The 13116-nt window shown below is 51.0% G+C and overlaps 1 protein-coding gene and 1 long non-coding RNA gene across 4 annotated transcripts in view; both read left to right on the top strand.

The window, feature by feature from the left end:
• The window catches only part of LOC144281251 (uncharacterized), a 54056-nt gene extending 46628 nt beyond the window's left edge, over positions 1–7428 (top strand). For 2 of the 3 annotated variants that reach the window (XR_013349784.1, XR_013349786.1), the window contains one exon: positions 6406–7428. This is a non-coding gene — a long non-coding RNA (uncharacterized LOC144281251). The remainder of the gene's footprint in view (positions 1–6405) is intronic. The other variant, XR_013349785.1, reaches the window with a different exon arrangement.
• A 2967-nt stretch (positions 7429–10395) lies between these two features.
• Positions 10396–12248, top strand: KCNF1 (potassium voltage-gated channel modifier subfamily F member 1). Its single transcript, XM_077844130.1, has one exon. The coding sequence runs from the start codon at positions 10417–10419 to the stop codon at positions 11917–11919; it is 1503 nt and encodes a 500-aa protein (XP_077700256.1). The 5' UTR covers positions 10396–10416; the 3' UTR covers positions 11920–12248.
• Positions 12249–13116: the final 868 nt, after the last annotated feature.

Genomic DNA, 13116 nt, shown 5'->3' with positions numbered 1-13116 from the left:
TTCATTCTGTCTTTGCCTCTGTCCACTTCATCTGGAGGCTGGCAGTTCTCACAGTTGCAAGATGAATGCCACCAGCTTCAGAAAAACTATCCTTGCACGTTCATATCCAGAAGGGGAGAGAACTTCTCTTGCCTCAATCCATCCAACAAAAATCTTTTGCTATGTTTTGATTGCAGCAACTTAGATCCTGTCCACTCCTCATCCCCATGGCCAGGAAAATACTTTGAGACATTTGAGGCTGGGCCACTCACCTTTCTCTAGAGCATTAGTGGGGGCAAGGGGAATATACATGTCGAGGGGGTGATGTTAGTGGCCCAGACTGATGGGGATCCCTTTGAAGCTGGGATGGGAGTCATCCTACCCAGACTCTGTGGCTACTACACACTGCAGAGCAGTCAGATGAAAGCTGGAGAGGAGCACACAGTGAGCAATGCTGTGTTAGTGCATTCACAAAAGCACCAGAACAAAATATGAATGTGAGCATCTTCCCCATACCCAGTCTCTTTCTGCTTCTTTTTCCATCTGACTGTTAGCATGTTTTTACAGACAAGGACGTTAGAGCTTGCTTATATATTGGCACTGGAAAGCAAAGAAGTTTGAATCTGATTACTTAGGTCTCATTTCACTGCCAATATTATAAAAAATAGTTGCAATGATAGCAACTCTTCACATCGTAGTTCACAATGTGCTTCCTTTACTGCTCAAAATAATCATCTGATGTGGGTCTAGTATTATCTCTAGTTGTAGAAGAAGCAACTGAGACTCAGGAAGGCAAAGTGAGTTGTCCAAGGTCACGCAGCTATTACATGGCAGAGGTGGGACTCAAACCTTAGTTTTCCACTAGAGATCTGACCTGTCTGGAAAGATTGTGCCTTCATGATCTCGGGGTAGGGAATGACTCCACCATCAGGAAGTAGAAAAAGTCCTTGTTTCTTTTTGAGAGTTTTCATGTTGTGCCACTCCCCGTTCCCTACGTAGAATGAGCTCCCCATTACTAGAGGCATCCAAGTCGAGACCGAGTGCCTGGTAGGAGGGATACCATGGGTGAGAAGTTGGCCTAAATGGTCTGCTTCCTTCCAGCTTTCTTGAAACCTGGTACCTCCCAGGGTCCAGTGGTTCACCTGGGAAGTCCTATATGATTGTCATAACTACATGAGGAAGAAACTTCTGCTTCCCGCGGGGCTCCACTGTGCAGCCCATGATGTGACTAATGCACAGGAGGCTCCCAAGGACACTTACACCATAGACATTGATGACTGGATGCTGACTTGGGGGAAAGGCACTGAGCTCATGACATCATAATTATTTGGTTCTCTTGCACGGAAACATCCCACAAATGACAGTAATTATCAAGTCCTGCCTGACATGACATTTTCTTCAAAACATGAGAAGACATTCTTGAATTTTCTCTCTTTATTCCCATCGACCTTCCCTTCCTCTATCCCTCCCACTCTGCTCTCCGTTCAGCCTACACCACTTCCCTCTTTCCACACCATGCCCTTTCTCTCCTTGTCTGACCCATAATGCCCCCTCCCTTCCCGTTGTCTGGCCAGGAGCAGATGCGGCGTTGGGGGAATGGAGAGACAAGCACCTGTCAAACACTTCACAGGGTGGGACCCTGAGGGGCTCTGAAGGTGTATTAATGTCAGGCGCTGAGCCCACATATGTGGTGGACCCTTTGCTGAATTCCATAGGGTGTCGGGGGTGCTGGCTGGCTGTCTGTCTCAAGTTTCCTTTCCACTGTGCTGAGCTAGGGATGGGATTTCCTACATGGCAGATGATCTCCAGTGAAGACCCTGGACTTAGACATACACATCCAGATGCATTTGCTTTAAAATCATTACTTACTTAAAAATTTTAATAAAATTAATTTTTTAGGGCAGTTATAAGTTAGTAGCAAAATTGAGTGGAAAGTATAAAATTCTCATGTACCCTATATTTAAATCAGGTTATAATTTTCTTATGGTTGAGTTTTGTTTTATTGTTTTATTTTTTAAAAGATTTTATTTATTTATTCTTGAGACACACAGAGAAAGAAGCAGAGACATAGGCAGAGGGAGAAGTAGGCTCCCTGCGGGGAGCCCGACGTGGGACTCGATCCCAGGATGGGTCAGGACCTGAGCCAAAGGCAGATGCCCAACTGCTGAGCCACCCAGGCATCCCTTATGGTTGAATCGTAAAGAGTTCTTGGTGTATTTTGGATAACAGTCCTTTATCAAATGTATTTTTTGCAAATATTTTCTCTCAGTCTATGGCTCATCTTCTAATTCTTTTGACATTGTTTTTTTCAGAGCAGAAGGTCTTAGTTTTAGTTACGTTTAGTTTATCGGTTGTTTCTTTCATGGATTGTGCTTTTGGTGTTATATTTTTAAAGGCACTACCATACCCAAGGCCACCTAGGTTTTCTACAACATTATCTTCCAGAAGTTTTATAGTTTTGTGTTTTACAGTTAGGTCTGTGATCCACTTTGAGTTAATTTTTGTGAAGTTTGTAAAGTTTGTGTCTAGGTTTATTTTTTCACATGAGGATTTCCAATAGTTCCAGCACCATTTGTTGAAAAGACTAATCTTTGTTTTTTATTTTTATTTTTATTTTATTTTATTTTTTTAATCTTTGTTTTGTATTGCCTTTGCCCTTTTATCAAAGAACGGATGACTATGTTTATGTGGGTTTATTACTGGGCTCTCTATTCCACTGATGTATCCGTTGATATTTTTCCCTATAGCCACACTGCCTTGATTACTATAGCTTACTATAAAGATGTAGTAAGTCTTAAAGTCAGGTAATGTCAGTCCTCTGACTATTCTTCTTCAATATTAAGTTGGCTATTGAGAACCTTTTGACTCTCCATATAAACTTTACAATGAGTTTGTCAATATCTATAAAATAACTTGCTGGGATTTTTATTGGGATTGCATCGAATTTATAGGTCCAGTTTGAAGAACTGACATCTTGACAAAATGAATCTTCCTATCCATGAATATGGGATAACTTTCCATATATTTAGTTCAGAGTTTTATAGTTTTCCTCATACAGAACTTGTTTAAATTTTGTCAGATTTATAGCTAAGTTTTTCTTGGGGGGGTGCTAATGTAAATAATAATGTAATAGTGTATGTTTGAGTTAATTAAAGGGAGATTCTTCTGGGTGGGCCTGGCCTAACGAGGTAAGCCTCTTGAAAGAGGAGTTAGGTCTTCGCTGAGATCAGAAAGGTTCTGACCCTGGGCTCAAAGAAGATTAAGCCTCCATGAGCCTATAGTTGCAAGGAAGTTCGTCACATAAGCAGGGAAGAGGGACCTGAGCCTCAGACTAGTTCCCAGCTCCAGCTAACATTTTGCAGCCTTGGGAGACCTGGAGCAGAGGACCTCGCTAAGTCTCAGCAACACTCATGGAAACTATAAGATAATACATGTGTGTCACTTTAAATTACTTAGTTTGTGATAATTCATTACACAGGAACAGAAAACTAATATGGTATATATAACACTGACCTCTGGGGGGAATAGGAAGTTGGGGAATGCAAATATGGGGTTCCCCATTTTTCAATTTTTTATCATATGTGTACGCTAATTTTGTAATTAAAGAAAAGGCAAATGCTGAGGGACTTGTTTTTAAAAGAGTTTTCAGGGTGCCTGGGTGGTTAAGCTTCTAACCAGTGATTTCAGCTAAAGTTTTGATCTCATGGGTCATGGGATTGAGCCCATGTTCAGCTTTGCACTCAGTAGGGAGACTGCTTGGGATTCACCTTTGCCCTCTCCCCTCCCCTCTCCCCCTCTGCCTCTCCTACCCCCTCCTGTGCTTTCTATTTTTCTCTAAAATAAATAAATGCATCTTTTTTTTTAAAAAAAAAGAATTATCTTCTTTTATACTCTCAGTGTACTTGAAAGGCAAGTTCAAAAGCAAACAGCGTCCATCCCTCTTCTGGTGAATGCTCTACTCTGAACTGGTGGGGACTGAAGCTTGAGAGTCCTCCCATCGTCTGTCTTCTAAATGTACTTTTTCTTTTAAGAAAGTCAAAGCAACTGAATCTCAGGCCCAGAGGGGGTACTACCTGCCAGCCTCTAGGGCAGCTGTACTCATCCAGCATCTCTGACATCTTCATACATATCTGGGACATGAGCTGGCCTTGTCATGTGCACAGTCCTCCCACTCTCGACCTGAGCCGGATGAGTCACAGTGAATGGAGCCAGGGAGGCGGACGTGTGTGGGCGCAAAGGCACATGCCCACAGCGGGACCGGCATCCAAGAAGTCCAAGTCCCCACCTTCTTCCCCCCTTTGCCTTCACATGTTAAGCATCTTTCAGTTCATAAAGCCTGTTCACACCCATTGTTTTACTTGTTCCTTATAAAGTCTTGCACTTAGGAAGGAAAGGTCACTAGTTCCATTTTGCAGATGAAAAAACCAAGGCATAGAAAAGAAAAAAAAAAAAAAAACAGCTCAGGAGCCAAGGCAAAACTGACATTTCCTGATGGTTTACATCATTCTCTCCGCTACCCCTGTTCTTGATCCAACAGCCCTCCCACTCAGCCGACCTCCTGCCCTGGATTCCCAGGGACACTTTATTCAGACAGGAGGAGTCAGGAGGCTTCTGGTCAATCAATTCTTCGGGGCCCCAGGGGTAGCTTGCTGCACTGATAGGTACACAGCCAATAATGAAATGTAAATTTCCAGTAGAGTACAGAAGTAAATCCTAATGAAAGGTATTATTAGATTCAGCAAAACACAAAGAAATTTTAACTGAGCAGAACTGATTATTCCATAAAAAAGGAGTAGATTACAGCTTGCATCATTCGTTGTCTAGACAAATCACTTAGATACACATGTGCTGGTTTTAATTAGCGCCGTGGAAATGGAGCATTCCATAGCCCAAAATGTTATTGTTCAACAAATAAAAAAAATACATATTTAATAAAGAAAGCTACGGTTCAAACAATCACTCCTCATAATGTCTAAATAGGCTGTGGGTTTTTTTTTCTCCATCCCTATTTAAATGAAAAGCCTGCGTGAGTCAAAATTGCTGCCGCTGCTTCTTGGGCCTAATGGAAGGTTTTGTGTGCCCCATCCCCCCAATATCATGAAATGTACAATTCTAATAGAAGTCAAATGCAGGACTGAATATACCACAGCATGACACTTTCTATTTTTAGCCAAAAAGTCCAGACTTTTTCCCCTGGTTTGATACTTCAGGAAATTCTTGATGGATCTAGCCTCCTGCTCAAGTTTCTACACATCAGTGACCCTTGATGAGAAGACAGCCTACAGAACTTTTTTTTTTTTTAACCTATGGCCTTCCAGTCTAACCCTCCACAAAAATTCAGACAGGGTCTAGGGATTCAATGAGGAAGAATCTGTGCCTGGAGCTGTGGAGAAGGGGGAGGTCTAGGGAAGACATGTCAGGTGTGAGAGAGGAGGAAGTGTGCCTTAGTCTGCTTGTGCTGCTGTAACAAAACCCTTCTGGCAGCTGGAAGTCCAAGATGAACGTCCTGTTTCCGTTTCTGGTGAGGACTCCCTTCCTGGCTTGCTGATGGCCACCTTTGTGCTCCGTCTTTGCCTCGTTTTCCTCTGTGTGTGTGTGCAGAGGGAGGGAGGACTCTGGTATCTTTTCCTAAAAGGACAGGAATCCTATTAGATCATGTTTTTGACCCTAATTATACCCTGAATGGCCCCATCTCTAAATACAGTCACATTGGGGGTTAAGGTTTCAACATATGAGTTTGAGGGGCAGGGGGACACAATTCAGCCCCTGGTGGAGGTGGTGGTACAGACCTGGAGAAAGTACCCAGAGGGGAGGAATCCACAAACATGACCTGTGAGTGCTTCTCAGGCCAGGTGGGTAGAGAGGGCCCTCGGGGGGTGGTGGGTGCATGAAGCTTGGAGGGGTGGCAAGGGAGAGGATTCTGTGTTCAGGCCTGTTGGCAGCCAAGGCTCTGAAGCTTGTGAGCCTTTGGGAAAGAGGCTAAGAGGCTGGGGCATGGGGTTTGCTGGTGTGGAGGGGTGAGTGCATGAAGCCTTCTGCTCTCCTCTCTCAGATCCTGGGACCGCTCCCCACAGGGCAGGGTTTGGGGGCCCACTTCTAAGTTCTGGCTTCAGATGGCTTCAGTGCCTCCAGGAGGGGTCCTCCTCCCTGGCCCTGACCTGTGATTTGTCTCTCTCTCATGCACCTGCGGTCAGTGGACACCTGCTCTGCCGTGGGCTGCTGGGAAACATTTTCTCTACTCTATACTGTATCCTGTACTCCCGTTTTTTTTTTTTTTTTTTTTTTTTACCATGTTGATGTACTCCGATGTTTTCTATACTATCTCAATAAAAATGCTGGTTGGTAGTAAATTAATTGCATTACTAATCATCTATTGAATGGTGACCTGAGCTCCGAAAAACTGACTTTTGTCCAAATTCCTTACAGAATCTGCGTGGCTCTGTGTGGTCTGTTTCCAGCTTCATCCATCAGTACCAGCCCACCTCCAAAAGACAGGTCTTCCTCTGCACAGACCACTCCCTCCCAGGTGAGACAGGCATGCCAGGGGAGGGCCTCAGACCTCAGGGGCCAAATCCAGCCCAGGCTCTTCCAGAGTGCTGAGTCTGCAGCCCTGCAGGGCTGGCCAGGTATCTGGAAACACCTGTATTCTGGCAGCGCCTTGAACCTAGAGACCACTCTGGGAGGTGGCTGGGGACCCTCTACCTGCCTGGGGGGATCACCGTCACACACCCCACATGCCCACCTAAGTCAGGCAAAGGCCCTAAGCAAATGCAGCCTCTTTCTCTTCCAACCTCTTCCCAAGATTTTGGGGGTCCCATCCACGCCCCCTGTAGGGGAAATTCAAGAACCACCACTCCTTCCGCATATCTCTCAGCTATACCGATTACTGCAAATTAATTATTAGCTTCAAAAAACATATTTTCTACTAGAGCATGAACCCAGCTCCCACACCCAGGGCAGAGAGTGTGTGTGTGAGCTTTCCATTGGAGCTCGATAAATATTTGAATAAATAAAGGGCTGCTCTAAAGCCCATTAAGCTTCCACCAAGATGCAATTTGAACATAACCCGGAGGTTAACTAGGGAGCAACCGAGAAAGGCAGGAATATGAGTCGGGATTGGAACACAGATACGGGGTGTGTGTAGAAGGGAGGGTGCTGTATTACACACATGGTACAGAAATTTAGCCCTTGCACCAGGCAGGTCTCACATCACATCTCAGCTCCATCATTACCAGTTGTATGACCAGAACATGCGAAGTGAGGCGTGTGGGCTGTGACAGGCTGTGGGGGTTCCGACCCCCAACTTTGCACCTGCCGGCTGAGTGATCTTGATGGATTACCTGACACCTTATTCCTTCGGAGAGTCGCATATGGGAGTTAAATGAGCAAAGTGCAAAGCGCTCAGAAAGTACTTGGCTCATGGCACGCTTAAAATAAATATTATTATTACTCAACCTTTCTGAATTTCAATTTCTTACTCTGTAGTAACAGGTTGCAGGCTGATTTTTAAATGGAAAGGAAATAAATTTGTAAAAAGAAATTTCACCAAACAAGACTCATTTTGCGTGAGGTATTCTCGTACGTTCATTTTTATACCAGCTCATTAAAGAAAAAGACGAGTGCCCAGCAGACTGATTTCATGATCCATTCATGGATAGAAATTTAAGATTAAAAATCCCAGCCTACAGAATGTGCATGTGTGTGTGTGTGTGTGTGTAAATTTTAGCTCCGGTATAGTTAACATAACTGGTGTTCTGTTAGTTTTTGGCATACAATATAGTGATTTGACAATTCTGTACATCACTCAGCACTCATTAAGGAAAGTGTCCTTTTATCCATCTCCTATTTCCCCCATCTCCCCATCCGCCTCCTCTCTGGTAACCATCAGTTTGTTCTCTATAGTTAGGAGCCTGTTTTTTTGTTGATCTCTTTTTTCTCTTTGTTCATTTGTTTTGTTTCTTAAATCCTACACATGAGTGAAGTCACATGGTTTTTCACTTCACTTAGCCTTATACTCTCTACCTCCATCCATGTTGTTGCGAATGGCAAGATTTGATTCTTTTTTATGGCTGAATAATATTCCATTGTATAGATATACCACATCTTCTTTATCCATTCATCAGTCAATGGACACTCAGGCTGCTTCCATAATTTGGCTATGGTTATCAACACTGCTTTACCCATAGGGGTGTGTGTATCTTTTTTAAAGTTTGTGTTTCTGTTTTCTTTGGGCAAATACTTAGTAGTAGAATTACTGGATCAGATGATAGTTCTAGTTTTAATTTTTTGAGGACCTTCTACACTGTTTTTCACAGTGGCTACACCACTTTGCATTCCCGCCAATAGTGCACGGGGCTTCCTTTTTCTCCACATCCTCACCAACGCTTGCTGTTTCTTGTGGTTTTGATCTTAGCCATTTGGACAGGTGGGAGGTGATACGTTGTAGTGGTTCTGATTTGCATTTCCCTGATGGTGAGTCTACAGCATATATTTTTAATAGACTTTATTTTTCGGAGCAGTTTTAAGGTCACAGCAAAATTGAGCAGAAAGTACAGAGAGTTCTTGCATACACCTTGCTCGGCACATGCTCAGCTTCCCCCACTATCTATATCCTGCGCCAGGTGGCACATTTGTCACAAGTGATGAACCTACAGCGGCACAGCATTATTGCCCAGAGTCCATAGTTTACATTGGTGTTCAGTCTTGCTGCTGTACATTCTGTGGGTTTGACAAATGTACATGTATCCACCATTACGATATCATCAGAGTAGTTTCACTGCCCTAAAAATCCTCTGTACTTGCCTGGTCACCCCTACCTCTCAAATACTTTTTAAAGGTATTATTTATTTGAGAGAGAGAGAGAGAGAGAACAAGTGCACAAGCAGGGGGAGCAGCAGAGGGAGAGGGAGAAGCAGGCTCCCAACCAAGCAGGGAGCCCAACGTTGGTCTGGATCCCGGGACCCTGGGATCATGACTTGAGCTGAAGGCAAACGCTTGACCAACTGAGCCACCCAGGGTGCCCCTAGAATATTTTTTTTAAAAAACATAGTCTCCAGGTCACAGATGATGCTCAATAATTTGCAGCGTAGATCATGCTGCAAGCTATTGCAATGGTACAGGCTTATGAGTGGCTGAAAGACAGCTGTGGCCACAAGCCCAGAAGAGAGGGGAGGGTGTGGGAAGGGCCATCGACAGAATGGGGAATGGGGGTGGGGGGTAGGCAGGAGCCCGGGGATGCGAAGGTTCTGGAGGCTAGTGGCAGTGGCGGTGGGCTGCGGAGAAATGGGGAGTGGTGGGCAGCGAGGACTTGGAGGCGGAATTTCAACCTGCTAACGGATCAGTCGGCCAGGACCGCAGGGAGCTCCGGGGACTCAGTGGTGGCCAGACCGGGCTCTGCGTCCCCGGCACCGTGCGACCTTGGGCGAGTCCCTTCCCTCCTACAGGGGCTGGATCCGGTGTGCTCGCTGCGCGCCCTGGGGCCAAGGCTGAGCAGCGCCGCCCACAGCCCGCAGCGCTGGGGGGCGCAGGGAGCCGGGAGGACCCGGCGGGCGGGATCTGGGGGAGTCTGGGACGAGGGGGGCGGGCGCGCAGGCGGAGCAGCCTCGGAAGGGGCTCCCTGGGGCTCGCGTGCCCGTCGAGCAACAGGCAGCGGTCCCGTCTCCGCGGCGGGGCGAGCAACTTTGCAGCCTGAGCTCCTGGGCCCCGTGGGCCCTGCGCCCGGGGCGGGGGGGGGGGGGGCGGCGGCGGCGGCGGCGGGGCCGGTCCGCCCAAGGGTTAACCCGTTCCCCGCGGCTGCGGCGCGTGCCTTGCAGAATTTCACCAGAAGAGGGTACAGTTGGAAAAGCTCTTGACGTCAGGCTGGAATTCCTATTGTGTTTGGAAACGGCTCGGGCGCAGGCAGCCCAAGTTCGCTCTCCGCGCGCCTCGGCGGGCGGCGTGGGTCCGGCAGCTCCGGGGCTCGTCCCGCGCGCCCCGGGGACCTGCCAGCCGCTGCCCGCGCGCCCCGGGGCGGAGGACCGCCGCCCCCCGGCCCCCACCCCCCCGCGCCCCGCCGCCCCGGGCGTGCCGGAGGCCGAGCCCACGCGGCGGGCGGCGCCGGCCGGGAGCGGGGTGAGCGCCCAGGGCGAGGCCGGCGGCCGCGAGAGCCCCCCGCCGGCGCGCCCCGGAGGCGCCCGCATGCCCGGCCGCAGGAGCCCCGGCGCCGGGTGCATGCCCCCCCCGCGGCGCGCCCCAGCCGCCTGCCGCCCGCTGTGACCCCTCCAGGCAGGCGGGCGCGGGGCCGGCTCCCCCGAGGGCGGCGCGCGGCCGGGCCCCCCGGGACCCCCCGGGCCCCCCGGGCCCCCCGGACCCTCCGGACCCGCGGCGGCGGCGGCGGCGGCGGCGGCGGCGGCGGCGGCGGGGCGCGGAGCCGAGGCTGAGTGGGCGCTCGCCGGGAGCATGGACGCGGCGGGGGAGCGCAGCCTCCCGGAGCCGGGCAGCCGGGGCAGCCGGGGCAGCCGGGGCTCCCGGGCCGGCGACGACATCGAGATCGTGGTCAACGTGGGGGGCGTGCGGCAGGTGCTGTACGGGGACCTGCTCAGCCAGTACCCCGAGACCCGGCTGGCCGAGCTCATGGGCTGCCTGGCGGGGGGCTACGACACCATCTTCTCCCTGTGCGACGACTACGACCCCGGGAAGCGCGAATTCTACTTCGACAGGGACCCGGACGCCTTCAAGTGTGTCATCGAGGTGTACTACTTCGGGGAGGTCCACATGAAGAAGGGCATCTGTCCCATCTGCTTCAAGAACGAGATGGACTTCTGGAAGGTGGACCTCAAGTTCCTGGACGACTGCTGCAAGAGCCACCTGAGCGAGAAGCGCGAGGAGCTGGAGGAGATCGCGCGCCGCGTGCAGCTCATCCTCGACGACCTGGGCGTGGACTCGGCCGAGGGCCGCTGGCGCCGCTGCCAGAAGTGCGTCTGGAAGTTCCTGGAGAAGCCCGAGTCGTCGTGCCCGGCGCGGGTGGTGGCCGTGCTGTCCTTCCTGCTCATCCTCATCTCGTCGGTGGTCATGTGCATGGGCACCATCCCGGAGCTGCAGGTCCTGGACGCCGACGGCAACCGCGTGGAGCACCCGACGCTGGAGAACGTGGAGACGGCGTGCATCGGCTGGTTCACGCTGGAGTACCTGCTGCGCCTCTTCTCCTCGCCCAACAAGCTGCACTTCGCGCTGTCCTTCATGAACATCGTGGACGTGCTGGCCATCCTCCCCTTCTACGTGAGCCTCACGCTCACGCACCTGGGCGCGCGCATGATGGAGCTGACCAACGTGCAGCAGGCGGTGCAAGCCCTGCGCATCATGCGCATCGCCCGCATCTTCAAGCTGGCGCGCCACTCCTCGGGCCTGCAGACCCTCACCTACGCCCTCAAGCGCAGCTTCAAGGAGCTGGGGCTGCTGCTCATGTACCTGGCGGTGGGCATCTTCGTCTTCTCGGCGCTGGGCTACACCATGGAGCAGAGCCACCCCGAGACCCTGTTTAAGAGCATCCCCCAGTCTTTCTGGTGGGCCATCATCACCATGACCACCGTGGGCTACGGGGACATCTACCCCAAGACCACCCTGGGCAAGCTCAACGCGGCCATCAGCTTCCTGTGTGGGGTCATTGCCATCGCCCTGCCCATCCACCCCATCATCAACAACTTCGTCAGGTACTACAACAAGCAGCGGGTCCTGGAGACGGCCGCCAAGCACGAGCTGGAGCTGATGGAGCTCACCTCGAGCAGCGGGGGCGAGGGCAAGGTGGGGTGCTCCCGCAGTGACCTGGACAGCCTCCCGCCCGAGCCCGTGGGGGAGGAGGGGCCGAGCTGGAGCAGCCGGCTGAAGCTCTCCCACAGCGACACCTTCATCCCTCTCCTGACCGAGGAGAAACATCATAGGACCCGGCTCCAGAGTTGCAAGTGACGAGGGTCCTCCGGGCTCGGACGGACTCGGCCAGTGGACGGGACGGATGGTGTGACGGGCCTGTCGGTTGACTTCCTGGGAGGGGCTGTCCTTTGTCCCCTCCACCGTCTCCTGAACAGAACTCTCTGAAGGCCCCCTGGGGCACCTCTGGTGAGGCTGGGTAAGACCCCTTTATGTTGCCAGCTCTCAGGAGCCGGTGGGGACAGAGGGGTGTCCGAGAGTCCCGGGCAGCGTGGGGGTCGGGGGGGATGGAGGCCATGGTCTGGCTTGATGGCAGGAGCCCTCGCCCGGTTCTGTATCTCTTTCAATAAAGCCTCCTGCTCTGTTCATCCCACCTGTGTCGTAGGTTCTGTCACAGGCTGGCTGTCCCCTACCCCCCACCCCTCAGGCACAGCTCAGGCATGCCCTGTGCTAGGCCAGGAGGTAGGTGTGCAGCCCCGGGGGGCTATTTTTAGTTGAGAGCTAATTAAAGGGTTCATACGCAGGGCTCTGCGCGGGGAGCCTTGCCACATTCCAGGAGGCTCTGTGCTGGCGACTCCCGCCTTCTGTTTTCCTTCTGAGGAAAAGCTTGCTCCCAGGAGGGGAAGAGTTCACAGAGCTAGAAGCGCCAAGTGGCGTGGTTACCACTTATTTATCACCTGTGGGAGGCCCTTTTCTCAACTTCTTTCCGGTCTTTTCAGCAGCCCTGCTAGATGGGTATCCCCATTAGACAGGTGAAGAAACTGAGGCCCAAGACCACACAGAGCAGGGATTCAGTCCCAGGTGTGAAGACCCCAAAGCCCATGCGTTCTCTTTGCTATGAGGTGGCCTTGGAATGGTGGTATGTGCTTGGATCTACAAGGGAGGGGGTCTGTAGACCAGGAGAAGCTCTGAGCTTCCTCAGGGTGGATCTGCCTGTCCTCCAGCTCATCCTTCCGTCTAGAACCAGTGCCGAACTGACGTATCGGCTGGATGGACAAACCTGAGTGTGGCCCACCTCCAGCCTGGTCTGAGAACCCGCAGAGGAACAGAGCCAGATCGGCTTGGGTTTGAAGCCCAGGGAGTGAGGGAGATTCTCTGAGGTGTCTTCCAGCTCAAACACTTTTCTCTCCCCCTCCACTCTCTTGGTAGCTGTGTGGTCTCAGGCCCGTTGATGAGCCCCTCTGATCCTCGTTGGGATCATTTGTTAAAGGGGGCTCGTTAGAATCTCTCAGAGAA

The sequence above is a fragment of the Canis aureus genome, chromosome 12 (genome assembly GCF_053574225.1).
Source record: "Canis aureus isolate CA01 chromosome 12, VMU_Caureus_v.1.0, whole genome shotgun sequence".
In the NCBI taxonomy this organism is placed as follows: domain Eukaryota; kingdom Metazoa; phylum Chordata; class Mammalia; order Carnivora; family Canidae; genus Canis; species Canis aureus.
Note: the sequence above shows the minus strand (reverse complement) of the source record. Positions and strands in the feature narration are given on the sequence as shown.